The sequence below is a fragment of the Rhinopithecus bieti genome, unplaced genomic scaffold, assembly GCF_001698545.2.
Source record: "Rhinopithecus bieti isolate Rb0 unplaced genomic scaffold, ASM169854v2 scaffold_37987, whole genome shotgun sequence".
NCBI lineage: Eukaryota > Metazoa > Chordata > Mammalia > Primates > Cercopithecidae > Rhinopithecus > Rhinopithecus bieti.
In genome coordinates this window covers 501,583-528,289 of record NW_016815892.1, presented here as the reverse complement: position 1 = coordinate 528,289, position 26,707 = coordinate 501,583, and the positions used below count along the sequence as shown (strand labels likewise).

At 38.1% G+C, this 26,707-nt stretch overlaps 1 protein-coding gene across 1 annotated transcript in view; it reads left to right on the top strand.

The window, feature by feature from the left end:
- Positions 1-25,962, top strand: part of GADL1 (GAD like acidic amino acid decarboxylase 1) — a 167,566-nt gene extending 141,604 nt beyond the window's left edge. The window contains exon 15 of the mRNA XM_017854110.1: positions 24,982-25,962. Coding sequence (XP_017709599.1) covers positions 24,982-25,155 — 174 coding nt within the window. The 3' untranslated portion in view covers positions 25,156-25,962. The remainder of the gene's footprint in view (positions 1-24,981) is intronic.
- The last annotated feature ends 745 nt before the right edge of the window (positions 25,963-26,707 follow it).

Here is a 26,707-nt window from a genome sequence, read left to right as displayed (position 1 = left end):
CACTCGAATCTTCCAGCAGCCTGGATTGTTTTAACCTGCCATTAACATCGCTCAAATGCTAACAAACAAATCTTTGAACTCCAACACTTTCTAAATACTCACAAAGAAACTAAGAGCTGGGGCAAGTTCCTCTCGAAACAGTCACTTTTCTCCCTTCTGCTGCTGTCATGGTGCTATCAAGTATGCTCCAATGGACGTTTTCTTGTGACTACCAGATATTTAAGGGGAACAGGTTGAGAGAAACGACAGAGACTTAACTCTTCGAGACTAGATTCATGAGTGGTTATGGTGATTTAAAGACGCAGCGTCCCCCAGCATCCTCATCCCCAGGGCTATCACAAATTTGTAGTAATTAGATACAGGACATTATCTAAAAGTGGAGATTGGCTGCGGCACAGACTCCATTGTTACTATCCTCATACATTTCTGCACTTCCATGCAAAGTGCACCACTTAGATTGTGCTTAAACTGCACCCGTAACTGCAGAAAGACACAGGCAGGCCCTACAGTGCCTGAAGTGAAAGTTAAGCTTTGTTTCGTCCCAGCCTGTGCTAGTGCTCGGTTTGTGGATCTGGCCTCCCTTACGTTTCAAAGAAAAAGCTGTTGGTAACAGCCCTGAAATTATCTGAGAAAACCTGATGAGCAGCACTACATCAGAGCCGCATCTTCTGCTCAAAGTTCTCAGTTAAGTACTCAGTCAGGTGCCACTTTGTGTGTGGAATAAGAAACAACAGTGCTTTAACGAAATGGGTTTCAGCACATGGGCCTGGGCTGCCTTTGGAAGCATTCTGCCCGCTGGGTTTAATTTCAGAATCTCGTCCTATCTTATTCAGACAGCTATTAGCAAGTCTTTTTTTGTTTTCATCTTCGGCCTCGTTACCCTTTGCCATTCAGTGGGATGTTGGGAAGAGGGAGAGGAACAAAACCGGTTGGGGATGAAGAGGGAAGCTAGATTTAGCCCTACCATTTAATCCTACACTTCTGCGTCTAGCCAGAGACAAAGGCAAACTTTCCAAGGGACTTTCCTCTAAAAACTGAGCCGTGAAATGGTAAAGCCATTGGGGGCACCAGCGCAGCAGAAATCTAATTCAGTTTCTCAGTGCATAGATCTTCGTGTCCATGGGACACAGTTAGTAGTTAAGACTAGATGGAGGGGTGGGTTTATGGGGAGATAATTCCTCAAGCCGTTTTTCTTTCAGTTTTCACGTCAGCCTATCTACTACGGATACCTCCACTCAAACTCGAGAGAACTTTTATCTTCCTACTCAGTAGATTAGAAAAAAAAAGATATTTCCAGTTTACCTATGAAATAGTGTTAAAAGATCTAGCTGTCTAGGTTCTCGGAGTGTCGAGCAAAAAGCACAAAGCAGCGAAACACAAAGCAACAGAATAGAGTAAGGAAAGAAAAAGCAGATTGAGTGAAGACGATTCACAAAGTAGAAACAAACTCCAGCAAGCGACTCAAGAGCCTCTTTACCGAAAAGTTCCCAGGGTTTTATAAAGCCAAAAAGAACTTGGCACCACCCACCAGGTGTCCTTTAGAGGCCTCCAATTGGTTACACCCTTTGAAGGATTCGCCTGCGACCAATCAGAGGCCAAAGTAAAGGCTTGACACGCAGTTAATCAGAGGCTGAACTGGAAACTCCTGTCTTGCTACCACGGAGCGAGACTATGGCCCGTAGGCTGCCCAATCCTGCCTAGAACTGGCTGCACCTGCTGTTCTTTTGCTTATGCGAATTGGCTGCACCTGCTGTTCTTTTGTTTATGACTTAACCCCGGTTACCCTAATTCCTCGTTTATGGCCTTCTCTGCATTAATTATTCTGGTTATCAATTCTTCCACTCTTTTTTCAAGAGTTTTAGTTTCTTTGCACTGGGTACGTAATTCCTCCTTTAGCTCTGAGAAGTTTGATGGTCTGAAGCCTTCTTCTCTCATCTCGTCAAAGTCATTCTCCGTCCAGCTTTGATCCGTTGCTGGTGATGAGCTGCGTTCCTCAGTTGAAAATGTAGAAATCACCTGTCTTCTGTGTCACTCGCGCTGGGAGCTGGAGACTGGAGCTCTTCCTATTCGGCCATCTTCCCTAATTCCTATTCCCCTGTCTCAATAGTTCTTTACTTCTTTCTCTCAAAGCACACTTCTTTTATATTTATTACCTTGTGGTTCAGATAATGTCCTGTGTCTTTCAAAAATATTTAAAATATATAGTGCTTTGTTACAGGATCTACCAGAGCCTAATGTTCATTGAAAATAAAAAATGAGGTAAGGCAAATGAATTAGCAACTTTTTAGTCAAGCTGAAAATAAGTTAGTTTGAAGATATGAATTTAAATCCATATGAAACCACAGCACACATTACATATACGTATGTGTATATTTTGTGTGTGTGTATGTTGCTAATATTGACAATTAGCTGTCGCGATTGTGTTAAAAAAAATAGTGGCTGTAAGGGGAGAGAAGGGATATACAGAAATTTTTATCCACCGGGCTTTTCCATCATTTCATTCCATTGAAAACATCACTGGCACTCTTTCCACAACTAGTGTGGCATTTCACATAACCTTGCCTTTGCAATGTTGTTTGGGCATCTCGGTAGACCTGGTGCTTTGGAAGCCTAAGCAGAGGGAGGCCGACAGTGCTGGTGGTGTCAGTGGATGTCGACGATGCATCATGCCCTCTTGTGCCACTCCATGTGCTGTTACAGCTCTCATAATATAGACTGTTGGTGCGTGTCTGTTGACCAGAGGATGAATTGCCCAACTCAGGACATTTTTGAAAGTGAAAGGATACTGTCAATAATCACACCAGAACAACAACAAATTCTTGTACTGTAACCTGGATGATAATAAGTTGCCTACACAACACACAACTGATTGAATGACAGCAAAATCTCCTGATCTTTGTCTAAAGTACAAAACCTCCTCCCCAAAGCACTCTTTTCCATTGGCCCTGATCGTTGGCTGTAGAATACCCTGATGTAACTCTCCATCACAGTTAATTCTTCAGTTATGACAGCTAACCCATTTCATTTTATATCATAGCTGTTTTCATGTTTTATTTCCGCTCCCTGAGTAGTGACATGCTATGTCTAATTATCCTCGTTAGACTGTCTCAGGAGCTTGTGGCAGGTGCTCAGCTGGGGCGAATGAAACCACCCAGTAGAGGACTTCTGCCTGCCTGCAGGTGCTTCTCAGGTGTTGCCTAGCAGATTGAAAATGTGTTGCTAGGTAAAAGCCTTCCTTCTCTATTATGTCCAGGACCACAAACACACACAATCAGGGAAGCACAGTTGGAATGTTTGAAAACTGTTCTATTCTCTAAGATCAAAGTAGGTCCCATTGGTCTAAAGTGTTGGCTTCTTGAAGAAATGCCCCAAGATTCACCTGTTGCTAAAAATAGGCATGAGTTAGTCAGTACATTGCTGGATTAAAGATAGTGACAGCTAATTAGTCATTGTTCAAACAATAAAAGAGTTGAAAGGAGAAAGTGAGAGACACTCCAGCATTCTGGCCAGTCTTCTTTTCTTCCTGTTATAGAGAGAAGACCCAGAGTGTAATGGGAGGTCACTATATTCCTAGTGGCCTATACTTGAGGCTTTCAGACCTTATGTAACCTTTTCTGCTTCACCTAAAAGGAAAGTTTAACATGTTGAGCAACACAAACACAGCATTTATTTCCATTTAAGACTGGCTAGAATCAATTACTCAGAAACTATGATACCCCAAATGGCAGGCTGACCATGTGACTTCAGAGCAACAGCCAGAAAACACAAAGCAAGATTCCAATCAGGAACGGTGCAGTGAGGTTTCCTGAAAGTCAGAATAAGGTAAATGAAGGCAAGATTGATTAGGGAATTGATAATTATAGTGAAAGAACCACAATATTGAATGTGGGAAGTTGTATTGTTGTTTTGCTTTGTTTTTTTCCCTCTGTGGGAAGTTTAGAGGCAGTCATATAATATTTATTCAGGGCTAACAGCACATGGATCGATGTCCCAAGGGGTAAGACATCGAAATGTGGAGTTGAGAAGTTCAAAAAATAAATAAATAATTGAGGACACACTTTTATCTAAAAGAATTCAAAATGTAATGGTTGAATTATATTCAGCTTTCTTCCCAAGTTAAAAATTCTAGCTGCCACCTCTAGTTACTGAACAATATTATATTTATTGAATGCTTTTTGTGTGCAGCACAGTGTGAAATAGGTGCTGTTGGTACTGATTTTCTGGCGATAAAAGCTATTGAGTTCCAGAAAATTTTTTAATTTTTTGATAGCTAAAGCCTCTTACACATATATTGGTTAACTGAAAAATACCATGGCTGATAGATGCTTGTTGGAAAATCTGGTGCCCTGGCATCATTCTTCTCAAATCCTTTGGTGCCATTCCAGATGCTGACATTCTGGCAGAAGGAAACTATTGATTGTACCAACTCTATAGGGGTGGTTTCTTACATCCTTACTGTAGTCGGTGGGAAAGTGCTAAGAGAGAAAGAGGCAGGTGGACTCATTAGCTGAATCTGGTTGGTGCTGGAGTGCACACTGGTCGTTCTGTTTTGCTTTTTTCATAACTTAAAAAAATTACATCATTATTCATTTCAGAACCATTTAAAATAGCCTGAAAGGAAATGTTAAATGAATTGAATCAGGAGTTGATGTGGGATTTTTCTATGTCCATGCACTTCCTCACATCCTTCACTAGATGGTGTTCCAAATCAATCCATAGTGTCTATGCCATTGATTTGGTCCACCAAGCCATCCCTTTCTAACTCACCTAACTTCGTTTCTCTGGCTTCAGCAATGGCTGGACTTTTCATCACTATTTGATGAGTAATTAGGTTTGCATGCTGTTGAATTTTTTTCTGGGCTATACTTGTAAATAATTGGGGGATTAGTTCGGACAGGAAGCATTTTTCAGCCATCGAATGGTTTTATGTTCTTGGCAGGGAGGTTTGCTAAACTCATCATTAGTGGCCCTAGTGATCTAGCTGGTACTGTGAATCAGAACAGACTCATTTGAACTCTCTGGCAAAGGCAGTCAGTTAAACCGCAGGCCACAATCCTGACAAGAGCTGGAATCAGGTTAGGAGAATGGAGTGGACAGATGGGTAGTAGATTGAAAATATTTACAGAATAGGATAAACCAAGGAAGTGGATTGACCATGAATGCTCCTATTTAAATGTTTGGTTCATATTCTCTTAGATATGGCCATGTCTAGAGTTTTCATTTCAAAGGAAATTATAGATTAACTTTAAAACAAACAAACTAAAATCCATTTGATTCAGAAAATATATTAAACACTGTCTTTTCAAAAGAAATTGGATTTGAGAATTCTGCACAGATGTCCAAAGAAATGTACAGATAGATGTGAATTTATCCTTTACCAGAATTGCTAAGTTTGTGAGGTGTCACTCTACTCAATTCCACCCTTTCTCACTCTCTCCTACCCTTCCTTCTCTAGTACTCAGATAGACAAATGCACCATCATTTTGACAGATATATTTATGCAGTTGATTCATTATTGTCAGTAGCCAGGGAGACATTTTTTTCATGGTGTGTTTAAGGTCTGGAAGCAGCTCCCTGGAAAGAACTTTCAGACAACCCAAGGTGCTGGATGCTAAATCCCTGGGAGGGAACAATGGCCTGGGTATTCTTGTGATCATTTGGCTATCAACATAAACAGAAAAAGGTTGATTCTAATTGATTGGCCTGTTAATATGCTTCATGTGCAAATCACTTACTCCAGGCCTGTGATAGTAAAAATCATCTGAGAGGCAAAAGAAAACGCAGGAACCTGACAGGCACCATGTTGCAGAGGCATCCCTATATGTCTGCTATAATTATACAAGGTACCACAAAGGGCCTGTGAGGATAAAGAGTGGAAAATTCCTGGCCTAAATTGGGTTGTTTCACGGAGGGATTTCTCAGTCTCCTTCTGCCCTTCAATGCTTAAACTCACATATCTCATTTTCATTCCTCTGCACTGCTGGCCATCAGGAACACCAAAATACAACATTGAATTTATAGATAATAATTTTGTAGATATGATAGATCTGGTTCACTTTTGTCAATTATTTTAATAGAAATTTTTATTGTCAATTATCTTAATGTCCATTGTTTTCTTCCATCTCCAACTTATATGTCACTTTTATGTGTTGGCATTTCTGTGTGTACGAAATCTGATGGCCCAGGATTAGATACTGTTCTCAGCTAAAGGAAAGGTACGAAGTAAAAAGAGAAGAAAACTCCTCCTAACAAATGTTGGCCCACCTGTCACCTTATCACACCATCACCTGTCCCACCTGGTGCACCTGTCACCTTATTACCTTTATCACAGCCCTGGTGCTGTTTTTTATGCCCCTGTGAAAATATTGATGGTGATGACTATTGGCATCTCTCATGTTCTTCATGTTCCTTTAATAAGGAGGGCCCCATACTCGGCTTCACATTAGAATTATGGGAAAATTTGGTAAACATTGTATTTCTAGAAACAACTTCTTAGAGACTGGAGGCTCAGTAGGTCTGCAGTGAGTGCTACCTTAAAGTGTGTAATTTTTTTTTTTTTTTTTTTTTTTTTTTTTTTTTGAGACGGAGTCTTGCTCTGCCGCCCAGGCTGGAGTGCAGTGGCCGGCTCTCAGCTCACTGCAAGCTCCGCCTCCCGGGTTCACGCCATTCTCCTGTCTCAGCCTCCGGAGTAGCTGGGACTACAGGCGCCCGCCTCGTCGCCCGGCTAGTTTTTTGTATTTTTTAGTAGAGACGGGGTTTCACCGTATTAGCCAGGATGGTCTCGATCTCCTGACCTCGTGATCCGCCCGTCTCGGCCTCCCAAAGTGCTGGGATTACAGGCTTGAGCCACCGCGCCCGGCTAAAGTGTGTAATTTTAACAAACATGTCCAGGTGATGCCAAGGCAAATTTTCCATGATGAATGCAGGACTGGCACAGATGCTGTTATCTTCCCTGCCGATATGTGTCAATTATATTAGCATCTGGATTCAATGTATATTAAGTCATTTCCCAGTTGCGTACTCCTTTCCCCACATTTATTCAAGCACACAACAGTGCTGTCTCCTCAGAGAACTTTTACTCACCTTAAACATCTCTTCTACTCTGTGAATAAGGTGGAACTCTATCTACTTAAGCATATGCCCAGGTTTTACAGAAAAATATTTACTTTTTTTTTTTACACCAGTTAAGGAGGGGAAGTATTCACACCCAGCCTGATGTCTTGAGAAGTAATTGTGTATCTTGATGTATATCATATTATCCATGTTGTGGATAGACCAGACATCCTGAGATTGTTAAAAATATTAGTCATTACATAGCCATTAGAAGAAATGGAGGCCGGGTGCAGCGGCTCATGCCTGTAATTTCAGCACTTTGGGAGGCTGTGGCTGGCAGATCACTTGAGGTCACTTGAGGTCTCGAACCAGCCTGGCGAACATGGTGAAACCCTGTCTCTATTAAAACTACAAAAATTAGCCAGGCATGGTGGCACACGCCTGCAATCCCAGCTACCTGGGAGGCTGAGACAGGAGAATTGCTTGAACCCAGGAAGCGAAGGCTGTAGTGAGCCAAGACCCCACCACTGCACTCCAGCCTGGGCATCAGAGCTGGAGTACAAAAAAAGAAAAACAAAACAAAACAAAACAAAAAAACCAAAAAACAAAAAACAAAGAAGAAGAAGAAATGGAAAGAATAAGGGAAGAGAATTTTAATATTTTGGAACAAGATGAACTCCAAGTGGAGGCCTAGGAAAATAAATTTTAAATGTTAAGTTAGCCAGAGAATGTATTGGAAAAACAAATAAACTTTTCTCTCGTGTCATTTAGATTTACAAAAAGAAAAAGATAGTTCAGGTATCTCAACAGTTGTCACTATGGCCCATGCACCAAAGATGATGAATCTTGGCCATGAGCTTCTGAGCATATTTGACACTAATTATTCATGATAGAAGGTATTTAACAGAACATAGAGCAACATATTGAGATCCATTGCTTTTTGAAAGAAAATCTGATGTCTCAGTCTGGTTTAATGAATAACAAAATTGACTTCTGCTTAATTGAGCAGCTTCTTAATATAGCAGATAGCAATAGGGTTTTATTTTCTATCCCTTGTCCATGCAGGACAGAATTTCATGATTTGGGGGTGGAACACATAATTATTTTCTATCATTCCAAATGTACCCCTGCAATAAAAATAAAGCATTTCCATGTCAAATCAATATAATTAGGGATCTAATTAATAGACATGTAAATCATGATATATATTAATATTTATTCTGCATTACCGTAAGTTTGAATTGCTCAGCAAATGTTGACTTAAAGGATTCTCTGCTTCACCTTATTACTGTTTGACCTCATTCATTAACTTGGCATGAATTAAATAGGCCTTCACTGATAATCTACTTTGAGTCCTGAATAGTAGCACACAGAAAGATTAAAGAAGCTGAAATTTCATTGAGCACTTGCTCACTCATGCACTTTGTATTTCATCTTAATTAGTTCCTACAAAAATCTTATGAAATAGCTTTTACTGTCTCTGTTTTACATATAAGAAAATCAAGAACTTAACAATGTTCTTCAGTGGCTCCTGGGTAGCTTTTAATTTTAAAATCATACAAACATAGTTGTAGAACATTCTTCATTAGGCTTGTTATTTAGATTTTGTTCACCGCTGTTCATGTTTCTTATTCTACAGCAAGGGTCAGCCTACAGGCAAAATACATCCCATTGCCATTTTTTTGTAAATAAAGTTGTATTGGAACATGGCCACTATCATTTGTTTTATTTATGGCTGCTTTCACTTACAACCTGAGTGGTTGCCACAGAAACTGTATGACCTGCACAGTCTAAAATACTTACTATCTAGCTTTTTCTTTTCTTTTTGGAGACAGTGTCCCACTCTATTGCCTAGGCTGGAGTGCAGTGGTGTGATCATGGCTCACTGCAGTCTCAAACTCCTGGGTTCAAGCAATCCTCCCACTTCAGTCTCCTGAGTAGCTGGGACTACAGGCATCAGTCACCACACTCGGCTAATTTTTTAAAGTTTTTTATAGAGACGGAGTTTTTTTATATTGCCCAGGCTGGTCTTGAACTCCTGATCTTAAATGACCTTCTCCTCTCGGCCTCCCAAAGTGCTAAGATTAGGGGCCACCATACTCAGCTACTATCTGGCTCTTTACAAAAATTTTGCCATCTCCTGTATTATAGATTGATATTATCTATATGACTAAACCACTTTTATAATGGCAGATACTCCTTGAATAATAGCTTGGAATCATCAGCTTGTTGCCTTGACTTTGCCTAAGGAAGTCTAAATGCATAGTATCTAAATGCAGGGTTTGGGGACTTTGAATCCAGGGATTATTAATTAGAGCCATAACTTACAAACAAACAACAGTTACCAGGATTTCCTCTAAAGTAGAACTCACCTAGATCTAACCAAATATACCTTGTTTGAGTCATGTGAATTAGGTTTCACTTAGTTACACTGCAGCAACAAATAAGCCTCCCTAACCCCACCCACCTTTCCCAGCCAAATCTCAATGGTTTATATTACAAAGGCGTATTTCTTGATCATGCTTCACGCCCTGGGGGGGTCAGTCACAGCTTTGCTCTGCTCCATGGTCTTTCCCCTAGCATCCAGACTGAAGGAGGAGCCCCTGTCTGGGAAATGCTATTCTTGTGGCAAAGGGAAAAGAGAAAGCCTGGCAGAAACACACAATGACTCTTAGAGTTTCAGAAGTGGTCACTTAGCAATGGAACAGAGATATGTACCTCTCCTACAGCAGGCCCTGTGTGTGGGCTATGAGGTAAAAGTAAGAAGGACATTTAAATAATGAAGAACAATCAGTCTCCCATTTACCAACTAGAAAACACCCATGCTCCTAACCATCCACTCGGGGAATCAGGGTGTGTTGTGAATTCTTAGAGTGATTGTGTTCTGTAAGTACCTCACTAGCCCACTCCTCTGGATGGGCTAATGTTCCGTGTTTTGTTCTAGCAACCCACTTTCCTCGTCTTCCATACATGTGTTTCTGTTTTTCTTTCTGGGATGAATGCCTTTGACCTGATGAATAATCAATGGTGAGGTAAAAGCAGACCCTGTGACAGCTTTTGTTTGCTTCCATCAATTGTTATGCGCTATTCTGAGACACCTCAGTCACTCCATATCTCTCCTTCAGTCATTCCACATCTCTGCTTCCTATTTGCTGGAGTTATAAACTAGAAAGTAAAATGATCTAAAAAATTGCCTGGTGATATAAGTTTCAATTTCCTTTTTAAAGAAAGCCAACCCTTTTGTGAGCTTGAAGATGAAAGTTGCCTGTTAAATGCATATATTTCTGGCTATTCTGCCTTGAGGTCAGTGAAGTAGAGCAAGATATTAAAGATACTCTAACTGGGTCAGAACTGTGTTAAAAGATGAGAGGATTATTTCAGGAAGCCACACAATAATCCACTCACACAGGTTGAAAAAAATTGATGTAGCATTTTGGACTCTGAAAACAATCTGAAGAGATGGATTAGTCAGCCAGTGTAGCTTACAAGATCACACGCAGGTTCTGTTTTATTGCTCCATTCAGCAGAACGTCATTATTTCCAAAGCTAAAAAGGCAGAGTTTAAAAAGCAATTTTCATCTAATCTTCTCCCTACCGTCCTGAATAAAGTAAATCAAAAAAAAGTAACAGAATTCACTTTCCCACCTTAAAGGAGCAAAAAAAAAAAAAAAAAAAAAAAAAAAAAAAAAAAAATTACGTCATGAATTGAAATATGCTAAAATATATGACCTTCAAAACTAATAGTAAGGCTTAGAGGTTATCTTCTGATTATATTGTTTTCTTGTATGATGTTTAGACCTATATATATTAAACATGAAATGCCTTCCCCTTAAACTCAGTAACAAATTAGGAACGTCTGGCTGGACCACTGTGAGTTAACGATGTTCTAGGAGTACTAGCCAATATAATGACCAGAAAAAAACCTATTTTAATGGTGAAGATCCAAATACGTTCATTTTGAATTGTGTGATTGTGTATCTATAAAACCTAAGAATTTTAAATAAAATACTTTTAGAAATTTACTATAGTAGATGTACAAAGTTGAAAACTACACAAAAGGTAAGAAACTGGGAGCTAGAAAATGAAAATTACATCAGAAGGTAGCTTTTAGTCAGAATAATTTTATCACCATAATAGCAAAAGTATATTAAGTAAGAGTTAACTTAAATAAAGTGTAATATCTATGGAAGAAAACTATAAAAGTTTAAGGCAAAAAAAAAACCGCTTAATGTTCCAGTAACAATTTGTTTTACAAATCACTCTGAATGTAGGAGCATTAAGCCGTATTTTATTATGCTCATGGATTTTGTGGGTCACGAATTCTGACACAGCACAGAGGGAATATGATGTCTGGATCTCATCTGGGAAGACTGAAATAGCTGAAGGTGATTTGCTGTCTGGGCCGAATTATTCTGGGAGCGTCTTTACTCACAGGTTTGGTGGTTAATGCTGGCCCTTAGCTAGGACCTCATTTGGAGCTGTCAATCAGAGCACCTACAGGAAAGCCTCTCCATGTGGCCTGTGATTCCTCATGGTGGGCTCAGGAGAGTTGAACTTGGAAGAGTCAGTGTACCTAAGAATAGGTTGGACAATAATCCACCTCTGCTGACCTTGCCTTGGAGGCCACACAGGGTCTCTTCCACTGCATCCCACCGGTGATTAGTGTGCCACAAGCCCTCTCTCATTCAAGAAATCTCTTTGAGGGAAGTGTCAAAAAAATTGCAGTCATATTTTTTAAATTACCTCATTTTGAAACTGAAAACACCACCATAATTTTAGTTGAGAAGATTAATTTTCCCTAATTTATACATGGGCTTAATATAATTCTAATCATAATATTTAAATGATTTTTTAAACTCATCAAAAACACTTCTAGATGTCATCTAGGAGAATAAGTTGGTAGCAACAGGTAAGAACATTTTGAGAAGGGAGTTCTCTAGGAACTGAACATATTATAGAATTATATAAATAAAACAACTTGGATTATTCTGAGAATAGACAGGTAAGTCTTACAGAATAGAAGGCTTAGGCCCAAGTATTTATAGGAATCAAACATGTTTCCAATATCTACTGGGGAAAGGCAGGCTTGTTCTATCAGCAGTGTTGAGACTACTGGTTAAATGTGGGGATATAGGAGTGTATCTCTATGCAAGGTAAAAAATTGAATGTTTAAATGGATTAAAAGTTTAAGTGTCATAATCAAATCAGAAAATAACACACATTTTTGTATTCTTGGTGTGGGCAGAGAGAGCGTAAGTATAACACCACACTGTTGGAATATACACACACATATACACACATATAATTACATAATATATATAATATTTATACAAACAAACCACCTATCTCACATATATATAAAACAGGAATATATATATATAATACAAACACCTCTATATATTTATACAAACATTTATATATTTGAGATATGTATATATATATATTTATGTTTGTATAAACATAAAAATTGCTCAGGAAATAGCTAAAAACAAAGTTAAAAGCAGATAACTTGCAACACATAAAGTCAGAATTAATGTTCTTAATAACAATGGGTTTTCTAAATTTGTAAGAAAAGATGATCATCACCCAAAACAAAATATGCAAAGAACATGAATAGGCATTTAACAAAAAGAAGACATTCAAATGGCTAGTAGATAACTTGAGACCCTAGGGGCATATATGGGAGAGTAAGAAAGTAGGATTTGAATAGTGATTACCTGGAAGAAGCAAAAGAGACCTTTGGTGGGAAGGTGATAGTGCTTTGTTATGTAACTGCTTTAGGACGGACTTAGAGGTTCAATTATGTGAAATAGTAGTTTATTATTATCATTACTCGACTTGAACATAACTTGACAGTGTATCACCTACCCTAAACTCTTAAGCAAAACAAACTTGGTTTTAGCAGAGCAACATGTTTCACTAGGACCTTTCTCACAACTTCCCCAACTTGGGAAAGAATGCCAGACTCCAAGAGCAACTTTCTCCCCTTAGACATGGCATGTAGGAATTCCCCTAGCTAACATCTTGAGGGCTATTTTGCAGTTATTGCCAAATAAAGATCTTGAATAATAACAAAAATACATTACCAATGGAATTCGAACTCTGTCTTTTTAAATACCAGAGTCCTTTTTGCCAAGCAAACTCTCAGTAGAACTCTGACATATGAAGCAGGTAAAGCAGAGCTTAGTTTAGGCAGAGCTGGGTCCTGCCTGTTTTGCTTTCTTCTTGCCCCTTGTGGGAGCCTTCTATCCTTCCATAGCCTGTAGTCCCCTGGACACAATAGAAACATTATGGCTTAGAGGAAAGAGTAATTTCCAAACTTAAACACCAGGAGTGTTGAGCAAGCTCCATAAAAAATAATGTGTAACTTGCTTCCATTAATTTTCTCAAGATGTGCAAATCAAAAGCATTTCATTAAGTAAATGGTCTGGATTGCTTTTAAAAACTGTTGGTTAATATTTATAGCATTAATGGTAAGGACTCTTTATTAGTATTTATAAAGATTTCAAGGAGGAACAAACACCTCATACTTAACATTTTCTCAGTATTTTTATGAGTAATACAAGAATAATAATTATTTTAAAATATCCTCATGGTAGCTTTCTTTGATTCAGTGACAGAAGTAAAGTAAGGTACATAACACGTGGGACTTTAAAAGTTCAGATTTTGCCTCTGAGGTTGAAACACCAAGGTGTTTTAGGATGCACTATAGCTGAATAAAGAAGTGCAGTAAAATGTATGAAAATGACATAAATAGAGATGCAAAGAGAAGGTAGAGGGAGAGCTGAGAACACATCCTGTGTGTGTGCAGCTAACTGTGTGGATAGTGAACACCTGTATTCAAACAAACAAACAAAAAAGGTCAACAAGACAATTTAGACTTCAGTTTACTCCTGAAGCAAATAATCAGTGGAAAAAACCTATAAACAAGATAAGATACAGGTGCATGGGTGCAGGTGGTGGGCACAGGCAGGTGGGGGCAGGTAGACAGTCACACAGGAGGACAGGACGGGCACAGGAAGGAGGGTGCGGGCTGGTGGATACAGGAATCGCACCAAGGCATAATTGGAATGTCTTGGCAGCCTGTGCAGAACAAGATGTCCCTTATGTCAAAGCAGCGTAACACCATGGGCTCCCTTCTTTTTTCACCCCCTGCCTTGTCAGGCCCCTGAATCTACTACAAAACCAGCAATTCTGTAATTCAGGAAGCTAAGCCTCCCAAGCCTAATATGCAGGTTCTACAATGTCAAATTATTGCTGTGCCAACACTGGGGCCGCTTCCCACATCTGTGCCTGTGCCGCTAGGTAGGAGCTTTGCATTTATGCCCAGAAGAGCCTCGTTGGCTGTCAGTGGCTTGCTAGAGTGGAATAAATCAAAAGAGAACATTTTAGCTGCTAATTTCCCAATGTCAAATATTGAAAAGTAATAGGATTCTCAAGGAAAGTTGCCCTGAGAAAACCCGTGAGAAAATGAATCATAATTTTCGTCTGCTATAGAGTGTATTTCAGGTGCTCCTCATCTCACTAAGTGTGTGGGCAAGGTGTGAATGTGACATCTGTGTGGCTAAAAACTCATGAATATGACCCACTTATTGTAACAGGCAGTAGTGCTGAAACTAAAGCATTGTATCCCTGCTAAAATGGTCAGACACAATATTCGGAAATATTGGACCACTACCCATAGAACCTAAAGAGGAACCTGGGATTGTACTCATTCTCTCCTCTCAGATGGAGTGATACTCACTGAGTATGTTAAGAATCTTTGGAAAACAACATGAACATACCTTTAGGCACTTACGATCCCATTTACTTTGCTCTTGGCCAAAGCAAGGTTAATGACTCCTCAGAGAGACTTCAAGGTCTCAGGTGTGTCAAGAAAAAGTGGAGAGATGTCGATGGGGATTATGGGGCTCCTGAAAAGTGTTCCTCAACAAAGGTACTACTGGCATTTTGGATGACATGATTCTTCCTTGGGCAGATTTATTTTCAGCATTGTAAGGTGTCTGGCACCCTTAACCATGGGACACTAACTGCAAGTAGCACTCCACAGTCATTGCAACCATCCAAAATGCTTTCCCATGATTCCAAATGCCCCAAGGGAGTTGGTACCACCTCTAGTAGAGACCTACTGAATAACTGCATTTAGGAAGCAGTACGGGGATCTCCCTACATAGGCAGAAATTTGGGAGTTGGCCCACAACAGTCACTCAGGAGCTATTAGCTCAGATGGCTACTGAGACACAATTGGGTATTAAGCTTTTGCTTTATAGAGTGTATAAAATGTTTATTGTGTCCATTCTTCAGCTAAAGCTTTCCGTTCAGTTTGGTTTGTTTTTATGACTGTTCATTTCAGCTGCCTTGAATATATGGCTGACATTAGGTTTATTGGAAGGGCTGTCATCGTCGTCACTACATTGTAAACACCAAGTGTGAAGCTCACTGTGTTCTTCTGGCTTTGGGGGTTTCTAAACTCTTTGTTTCTGTGGCTTTGCTCATCTATATTGGAAACAACACGAATGAGGCAGTTTTTTTATTTTGTGCATGTCTGATTTTCAGATATACTCAGGAGGAAAATAAGGGTAAAAGTTCATATTTGAAAAACGTATGTTCAATCAAAGTATGGCTTTTTTCTTCAGGTTCTGCCAAGCTAAAATGATCCCTTAGATGCATATGATTTCATGGGCTATAGACCACCAATTTTACATAATTTTAACTTGAGAGACTTACACTAATGCATTTTACCTCTAAATCATGGATTAGCGGGGTATCGGGGAAATGAGTAAGGGTTTTATAAAGGAGTAAGAGAAGAATTAGATAGTTTAAAAATGGCAGAAAATATATTAGAACAGAAAAATTGATTCTTTGAGCAATCAAAACTAAGAGGCTCATTGTTTCCTGGGCCATGGTTAAGTGTTTTAAACACTTTATTAGGTTTTATGATTAACAAAAAAGTTGGCTAACAACTTCTTTGAAGGTCACTGGTTTGTTTTATTACAAAATCGACATAAGCAATGCAACAAGAGGAAATTCCCAATTTCCTCTCCCCTCTTCTGTCAAAATTGCTTTTCCTTTCCTAAACTCCTCTTACCTCCAACCTCACCTTTGCCTCTCCCAAAGTCTTAAATAAGAGATCATCATTCACCAAATTAACATAATGAAAAAAAGCATTTGGGTGGCCTGGTAAATATACAGACCACTAGGCTTATTCGGATGAAATTCAAATTCAGCTGAACTGATCGGGGCCTGAATCTAGGTGATTTGTATTTTCATGTACATTTGGGACATACCAAATAGTATTCTTCAACCTTTCTTTGATAAAGACATAAATGACAAGAAAGCACAAGGAGACTGCACAATGCTGGAAACAAGCTTATGAATTTTAAGTACATGGCCTTTTCATGGGTCCAAGAAAAAGTAACTTTTTTTACTTTCAAAATGCTTTTGTATTTTAACAACTTATGCAACAGATAGAAATTTCTAGAATAAAAACTCATCCCTACCCACAATAAATTTTAGTGGGAAACTTCCCTCCAAAATATCTGCCAAGATTATCAATGACTGTGTTACTTTGTGAAGGAAAAATGTAAGTTGACTTTATCAACGTTTGAAAAAATCCTTCAACTTAAATGGAAGATTAATGGCATACATGGGTGCAATATTTAATTTCTGAAACTTCAAACTTGCAGCCTCTCTCATAAATATTTAAATACAGTTTAGACACTTTGGGGAGAAAATAAATTATGTCATGTTTTTCATAGCACTTGGAAATGTTCATGTCTCAAGAGATAATGAAATAACGTAATAAAAGTCCAAATGTAAGTGTAAATTGATTAAATACAAATTTATTTTAAGAAATAAATAATATTAGTTCCATTACTGAGTGCCTAACGTGCCAAGCACTATGCTTATTGTGTTCTCATTATTTCACTTAGTCCACATAAGGACCCTGCAAAGGATTATCGGCTCTGAATGGAAGAGAAATATGATTCCCAGATGAGTTAAATATTGGCCCAAAGTCACAGAGAATTTCAGGAATTGGGTCGCAAGTCAGTCTAAGCTAGTCTGTTGGTCTATGTATGGTCAATGTAATCCATAAAGTTTATCATCTGAACTGGGACACTTACGGCCATGAAAAGGGGTGTTATTGATAATTATAGGAAAACATGTATAAAATGGGTCTCTCCTGAGCAAACCAGATATTTGATCACACTAGTGTGAACAGAGATTGTTTATTTAATCATCAGGCAAAATAAACATGAAGAGCATAGAATTCAATAGGGCCACATTAAAATATTTGCTAGTTTTAAAAATGGATCCAAAATGTAAAAGGAAAATTAAAAAACAAACACAAGACTATGTTAACTGAGTCAATCACAATTCAACTGAAATCTTCTATAATTCCATATGAATTATATTTAATAAGTATGTTGGGTACATTTAAATATGTTCAGTCTGATGTGTGGTAGAGTCCCCCAAAATCCTTGAGCCATGCAGTTCCCATTATTCCACTCAGTCCACCAAGAAGAAAAGCTTCAAGTTCTACCGTGTTCAAAATGCCTTCTTCCTGTGCACCCAAGAGTGAAAGGCCCAGGTTCGAACAGAATTTATTGTCCATTGGTGTTTATATACCCACCACCATGTCAGTACCACGGTGTTCATCACTCACCAAAATTCCCTAGGACTGATTCTTTGTAGTCAACCCTTCCCCTCAGCCCAAGTCCTGGCAAACACTCATCTCTTCTCTAGCCATTTGATTTTGCCATTTCCAGAATGCCACATAAATGGAAACATATAGAAGGTAGCCTTTGAGTCTGGCTTCTTTCTGTTAGCATTGTCTATTGGAGATTCATCTATGTTGTGTTGTTGGTAGTTTATTCCCTTTAGTCGCTGAGTAGTATTTCATTGTATAGGTATCCCATAGTTTGTTTATCCATTCTGTACTTGAAGTACATTTGTGTTGCTTTGAATAAGTTACTGTAAACATTCACATTTCTTTTTTTAAGACTATACAGCCAAACCACCAATGTAAAGAAGAAAAAAATGAGGTGAATAATTTCATTTGATTTGGCATTTTAAAGAAAAATGTTCTACATTTTTCATTAACAAACAATTGCCCTAGAAGGTTAAATTGTGTAGTGTGACCGCTTCTACACAATGCAGTGGGAGATTTAGTTTTCTTTACTGCATGGATCAAGTAGCTTTCAACAAAGGGCAGTGCTCTTGCTATTTTTCTATTCTAAAAGGAAAATGTGTAACTTGACGAAACAACAGAGAAATAAGATCATTTTACCTAAGACTAAATCAGGTAGAAAAACAACAACAAAGTAGAGAGATTTAGATGGTACCTGAACACAGACTAAGAAAACTATTATTTTCCCCTCTTTAAATTGTCAGGTGCTCTAAGAAACATGAAGATGATAAAGTACTTGTTCTGGCAAATACTGGTTTCTTCCTTAGTGGGGACTGAAATTGACTATACGACAAAGGATAATCAAAATTTCTGCAGTTTATGGCTATGGACAAAAGCAAGCTGTGTTGGGAGGGCAAATGTCTGGTATATAGTGGTATGTAGGAGGTCTCACTTGGGACAAGAGACAAATTACTCAGACATATTTGGAAATAGAAAAGCTTCTATATTGTGGATTTGCCTTTTTTTTTTTTTGTATTTGGTGAGACATTCCATTTAATACATTTTAAAGATGTAAAGCTAACCATTAACACAAAAAAACTTTTTATATAAGACTAAAACAATCACTTTCTTTTTTACATTATCATATGTTTAGACCATAAGGAAATGCTTTCTGTCAACAGCTGTTCATTTAGTAACAACCTGCCTGGCTAACATGGAGGTGACACACTAGAGGATATATATTTAGCTGAATCCAAAACCCATTTCAACTTTACATGTTGTGAGTTGCACGTGTAAAGGAAAATTCAGTTCATATTTACAGGCAGAATAATTCGGTTCATATTTATGGTCAGATATGTAGTTCAGAAATAAGAATGTTCACTAGGTTTTAAGAAGTACTTGTATGAGACATATTGTTGAGCTCTTTCATCATCAGAAACAGATGAAATCCACTTTTCCACTGAAGAATATACTTAAACAAAAATTGAAACTAAAAGGCAAACAGACATGTAAATCTATATGAGACTTTGTGATCTAACATGGTTCTGATGACCTTAAATTCACTGCCAACTATAATGCTTTAGTTATGGAGATAAATACCAGAAAAATTAATAAGCAAATAAAAGAATTTCATGCTTTCTCACGTGTCTAACTTTTCACATCTGCAGAAGTTGGCATTCAGTATTCTCTACGTTGGCTTTTCTCAGATGGGTAATCAGCCTTCAGCTTTTGAGGACTGTGGCTACTTTCTCCTGAGTCCAGTGAGGCAGGAAAAACCCTACCTTCTAGATTGCCACTGCATTGGTGCACCCTCTCAGAAGGGGGAGGCACGTGGAAAGCCATCAAAATCTGAATTGTCTTGACATGGTAATACTTCTCTTGAACTGAAATCCTTCCGCTTAAGTTCTACACTTGATGCTGTTCATACCCTGAATTCTGGCCCCTGCCTTGATCTATGGTGGCTTCAGAAAATCTAAGATGACCCCAAACTACAAAAAAGAAGAGAAAGCAAGCAAGCAAGGGAGAGAGGGAGAGAAGGAGGGAGGGAGGGAGGGAGAGAGGGAGGGAGGGAGGAAGGAAAAAGAGAAAAGAAGTGACTTTACAGGGGAAGGAGATATATAAGTCTCAGTGATAGTTTTGAGTGCCAGATACAAAGTATGAACATTTCATGCCAACGTTTTCCATGAACTAGATTTCAATATCCCACTCAGCAGAACCCTCCTCAAGTTGACATAGAAAAGTGGGACACATTGGGAACCCAGATTACGTGGGAGGAAAGTATAAAGCAAATTAGTTTTTGTGATTGTTCCAGAAAAACTATACTGGAAGAAAGCCACAGCAGCAATCCCAACCCATCTGTGTTACCAGTCTGCAATAAGAAATTTATGGAAATCCACAGTTTCCATTTAGAAATTTTTATAGCAACCTTAACAGATTAACTTTACTATTGAACTTAAAATAAACAAAATTGGGCTTGTATTTTATTTCATTTTGCTAGTAATTGATTTTATTGTATTTTACAAAAGTGCTAGTCTATAATGTATTGAAAATATAAAACTGATCCTTCCCCACAGATAGTTTGAAAAACACTTTTTATTTTATTACATTTTTTTAAGACAGAGCCTCACTCCGTCACCCAGGCTGGAGTGCAGTGGACTGATCTTGGTTCACTGCAACCACCGCGTCCCGTGCCACAGCCTCACGAGTAGTTGGGATTACAAACAAGCAGCACCACGCCTAGCTAAGTTTTGTACTTTTAGTAGAGACAGCGTTTCACCATGTTGCTCAGGCTGGTCTCAAACTCCTAGCCTCAAGTGATCCTCCCGCCTCGGCCTCCCAAAGTGCTGAGATTACAGGCGTGAGCAACCGCACCCGACCCTGAAAAACACTTTGCATTTTAAAAGACTGTGTTAACACTGAGTATGTAACAAATTCTTAAAAAGAAATGTCATTTTATGGAAATTATCATTTTATTTTAATCAAAGGCAATAATGATGCCTGGTCAGTAGCGTTTTATCAAATTGCCCCACTTGGTCAGAAAGAAAGTCATTTTATTTTATTTTTCCTTGGATTTAAGCAACTTTTAAATATCAAATCCTATTTTGTGCTACAGCGATGTGCAAACGAAACTCTACTTAAATGACTAACTCACTGATGGAACATAACTTAAGGGTGGGAAAGACAGAAATTCTATAGAAATATGTAGATTAAGTCACTGTGTATCCAGATAGAAATGTCAGGATCTTCTTCTTCTTAAGATGCAGGAACCAGTGCACTGAGGCACAAGAAAAGAAATTGATTTACAATTTGAAGGAAAAACAGCAGTAAAATAATTGAGAGCTGGAAAGCAATCTGACTCCTGCCAAATTGCTTCCCTCTATGCGCACCCCATTTAGGGGTGATATCTGGATGACTACATTTAGTTCATGCATATTTTCCTTCCCCTGTGACATGCCATCCTGTCAGATCAGGACTGTTTCTCTGCTGTGATCAACAAAAAGGAATATCCAAATTACCTAGCATTGGATTATGACTGGAGCTTTACAAATAAAAAAATGGCTGATTTTTTTTTTTAAGTGCAAAGGTGATACACTTATAAAAGCTTTAAAAAAGACTGTTAGTAAGAACACGCGTGGTCCCTAAATTACCAAAACATGAATTCCTTTCAAGCAAGCTTTAATTTCAATTTATGCGACTCAGACAGTGAAAGGACATTGTAAATTGTAAAGAACTGGTAAAATATGTGTTAAAAACAACAATTACTACTCCCAGCAGAATAGGCTGTGACAGAGATTTGATGAACATCAGCTTTGATGTTGTTTATTACTTTCGTTCCCTTGAAGTATTCATAGACAAGGGAGACCTTCCTTTTTTACCTAGTAACTGCCTCTAGGTATTAATCTTACAGTTCATAGACTCATAAATAAAAGTGTGTTGTACTGTCAAACCCTTGCTTAGCTAGTTCTCTGAGTCATATATTTAGTTATGTCTTTATAATCTCAGAAAATCAGTAACAAAATTTGTCCTAGAAGTTTGGCTTTTATTCCCTGTGTTTTGCCCATGGAAGTACATTCATGTGCTTTACACGAGAGCAAGGATTTAAACATCCAAAGTATCTTTATATTAAAACATCCGCGGTACCCTCTTCCTTTACCTTTCTTGTTCACGTTAGAAAGTATTTCTGGCTTCCTCACAAGAAATACAAATGTGACAGATTCATTTTGATAATTGCCTCCTGTGAGCCTCAGACATATTATGTGCTGGAATCAAAATTCTAATACTCTCCAAAGATAAGGCATAAAATACCATTTTGGGAGAAAAAATAGAAGTATTGAAAAGTAAACAGGAATAGACTATGCATATTAGGTCTGAGCCAAGAACATGCCTGTTTTAAATTTAAAATTGGCTACAAGCCAGAGCCAGTTATACCCTGGGTACCTGGAGGACAACGGAGAGGAATATGAAGAGAATTTTAATGTCAAAAACAAGAACCACAGAACCGCAAGCTGTAAGTTCCAAAACTGATAGCCTGTGGCTCTTCTGGCCAGACATTTGGTCCATGTAATGGGCCAAATTAGGTCTTCCTAATCTTGATTTAGCACTGGCAGTGCTGTTGTCTTTTTCTCACAGTTTACATTCAGAAGGCCACTCGTTCTTTGAATTAAAAACAAATGTACTTTTATCATGAACCTAAGCCAAAGCATAGTTCTCCATTGCCCTGTGGCCAGAGAGGTTTTAAAGAGAGGTACAATATGGTGGGTCAGAGGTTTAAATTATATGTGTGTGTGTAAATACACTGTGTGTGTACATACACATGTGCATGTACACAGGCACACACACACACATGCTTATGCATGCACACCCATTTATATCCACAAACGCATGAGAAGCCCTCCTACCTAAGGTGAGGAGGATTAGTCAGATAAAGCAAATAATCTTAGAAAATAATGTGATGCATACATAATGTGAACATTTTCCCATTTAATATTTGTATATTTATATTTAAATTTTTAATGTTATATTTGTACATCAATGTACATTTATGTTACCATCTTTTGATGGAAAGGTTTTTTCCACCTAGTGAAGATTTCCAAATGCTTTTTAAAAACAAGTGAATCTTTTAAGTAGAGGTCTGATGACGAGAGGGCCCTCCACGGTTCTTGTATAAACCATGTTCTTCAAGAATCATCTTGTCTTATGCAGCTCAGGTTTCTTCAAGTGAAATACTCAGGCACCTGTGTAGTGATCGCAATGCACAATCAGTCTGGATTCTCATAAGCTTTTACAGTTCTCTTACCTAGTGTGATCGCAATGATGTTTAGCCATCCCCCTTTATCCAGTCTTTCCAACGGACTCAACTTAGTTTTTATAAAAATCACTTTTTTTGGCACTCACCTGTCTTTGTCTTACATATTATTTTACTTGATTTTATAATTACTACTTGCATAAGTGGATTTGGAAGAAAACTCAACCAATGCATACAAATTCATGGGTTTCAAGCAGATACGTATAAGCATAGTAGAGTTACTTCCTAGCTTCCAGCTTCCAGCATCAACTGGACATCTGTCACTCTTTTCAAGTGAATGGAGGCTGTTGTTTAATCACATTTTTCTAATCTCTAGGAAGCTCAGAATAAAATGTGTCACATATATTTAGAAATTTGTAGAACCTGATGGCCCATGCTTTTTTCACTAACTTGACCTCTAACATCACCTTTTCTACATTTTTTCTTTTACATGCATATATTTTCCTTTTGTATCTTGTTATAACGTAAGAAACTTCCAATCTTTTGCTAGAATGGCAATGTGATTTTGCTGAATAGGTGTTTGTTTTGTTATTGTAAGCACTGTGTAGTCTATGTTTTGCAAGACTTATCTAAAATTAGCACATACGGAAAAAAAACTGTTGAGTTAAAATTACCCTTGAACATCCCTTGAGAAGGCTCTGTGGTTAAGTTCAACACATAATATCTTCAGAGGTCTAAAACACCCAATTTTTCCATCAGCTTTGGAACAGATCAAGATTGTGCTGAGTGTCAGATGAAGTCATTTGACTTGCTGACAAAATGTGGGTATGTTCAAAACTGGAGTGATATGGGATTGTCACACTATGAGAGAGAGACTCATGGGAACCAAGATTCATGCCCCTAAGGAGTTCAAAACCACACTCTGCCTGGTGTTCTTTCTATATGTATTCTTCCCTTCTGGAGGAGTAAGTCTCATCTTCCTGAGAAGGCAAGGATAGAAACTCATTATATTCCCTTTCCACATATTTGCATAGGACACACTCAATAAAAGTTAAAATAAAATTCAACTAGAAAAACTTCGCTTGGATTTCCAAGATAGTAAAAGTGTATTCTTAATATTTTAACTCGGTGTATCAAAAATGAACTTCACTATTTTAAAAGTTTACAACCTAGCTCTTTGGTGGCCATACTACTGATTAGAAAATGGAATGATTTTCCCAAGTGGTTCTTAAATTAGTATAGTTTCTTCAAACATTAAACTTTTAGAAAAATCTGTGTATCTGGATTATCAGGGCCTGTACTTCTCATGTCAGCTATAGATCTTTAAAATATGTGCTTCCTAATTTTATTACCACATTTACATCTCTTAATAAGAGACAGAATGTTTATATTTCATATGTGAGAATAATATCTAACTTTCATTTTTTTCTAGGAATGGCAGCCATACATTTTCAAAGCACAATAATTAATGAAAAATACAGGTTCTATTAATAAATTAATAAACTGTTAGGCTTCAAAATAGAACTGCACATAATATCCATGTTTGTTTTTTCTTGGTAGACAACTGGAAGGTTTTCTTTCTTTTGCATCTATGACTAATTTTGTTTATTCAAGATAACTAATAAACACCCGAGTTCAGGTAAGACAAATTTGAGAATGAGACTGTAATCCCTGTGGACACCTGATTTGTTTTTAACGAGGCAGCATTGCATAATGATTTATACTTAAGAGTATGGGCTTAGGGAGAAAATGCCTGGGACCTTGAGATATTGATTTAGTCTCCATGTACCTGTTTTCTCGAACACAAATGGGCATATTAGTAGCATCTTCCTCACGGTTATTGTGAAGATTAGTATGTCTAAAGCACTTGAATCAGTACTCATATGTCATCAGTCCTCCATAAATTATTATTATTACTAGTGTCAACCTTGTGTGCATGAGAATGGGATCCAAACCAGGGGATGCCCAGTAAATGTCAAATGCTGGTGAAAATGCCATTGAAATGCCTTGGTGTTCTAGTCTTTCACCTCCCTCCCCTTTTCTCCCCACACAGGTGGCCCCAGCCATTAAGGAGAGGATGATGAAGAAGGGAAGCTTGATGCTGGGCTACCAGCCGCACCGGGGAAAGGTCAACTTCTTCCGCCAGGTGGTGATCAGCCCTCAAGTGAGCCGGGAGGACATGGACTTCCTCCTGGATGAGATAGACTTACTGGGTAAAGACATGTAGCTGTGGCTTTGGTCCCCCAGAGGCATAAATGCTGTCCTGGGAGAGTTTAGATTCAGAACATCTTGGGGATACACAGTAGATTTCAGCCCTTCTGATAAGGAATAGGAAATACTCCCAAGTCCAGGCCCAACAAAACCAAAATGCTAAGCAATGAATATTAAGGACTCTCTAGCTGCCTGGGCATTACTGTTGCTAAAACAAGAAAGTTAAAAAAAAAAAAAAAAAATGATTTTCTCAAGGAATGCCCCTGGAACACAGCTCTGATAGTAAGTACTATCTAGGTTCTGGATTCGAAGCTTACATTGCTCTTTAAAGAACTTATAAACTAACAGTTTAAAGCAGTGGTTCTCAAAGTGTGGTCTCTGGACTATCAGCATCAAAGCATCACCTGGGAACTTGTTAAAAATGCAGATTCTCAGGCTTTCCCCAGACCAACTGGATCAGAAGCTCTGGTGGTAAGGCCCAGTATTCTGGGTTTTAACAAGCTCTTCAGGGAATTCTGATGCACAGTAAAATCTGAGAAACACTGGTTTAAGAAAAACCTTGTAATGATCGAATACTCACTCTGATGTTTTGCCAGCAAAGGGAGAGCTAATGTTTCAGAAGCCTCTGAGCCAGTCTTTGACATGATACAACTATGGCATCTGTAGCACAAAGATTTAAAGACATCAGAAGCATGTCAAAGCTGTTTCTAAAGAGAGAAACTGTGTAACATGTTTACTTCATAGAGATGTATGTTTTATGCAGGCTGAACGTTTATCTCAAAAGTTAAAATTATCCATTCTGTTTTTTCTCAGTTAGAAATTAGAATAAAAGGTAAACACTTTGTAGTATGGCCCTTTCAATCAATGAGCAATAGTCCTAACTCACTTCCCAAAATCATTTGTGTCATTAGCCAGGGATGGACTATATATATATTCATATATATATATTCAAAGCACAATAATTGAAAGCACAATTGACAGAAAAATACAGGTTCTATTAATAAATAAACTGTTAGTCTTCAAAATAGAAATGCACATAATATTCATATTAGTTTTTTCTTAGTAGACAACTGGAAGGTTTTCTTTTTTTTTTCATCTATGACTAATTTTCTTTATTCAAGATACCTGAACTGGGGTGCTTTTTAAGAAAAATTTGGGAACAAATTTGGGACATATATATATATATGTTTCTGTGATATATATACATATATATACACATACATATGTGTGTGGATATATATACATATATGTTTCTGTGTTCCTCTTTTAGTTTGAGGGGCTTGTTTCTTATCTTGCTCTGTGCCTCATAGGGAATAAACACAAGGAAGTCCACGGTTGTACAACATTCCCTTTCCTAAGATTTGAAATGTCAGCATAGATTATTAAGTGGTTTATATTAGAGAATCTGGGAATCAGCAGCCTTTCAGTGGAAATACTTCCTCCATTTACCCTGATAGTGGGTGATTTTAACTCTATCTCTGACAGTGGTCCTAGATTTCTAGGAAAGTTTTATTTAAGAAATTGATGGAATTCATAGGTGTGGGTGTAGAGTTCAACAAAGTAAGATT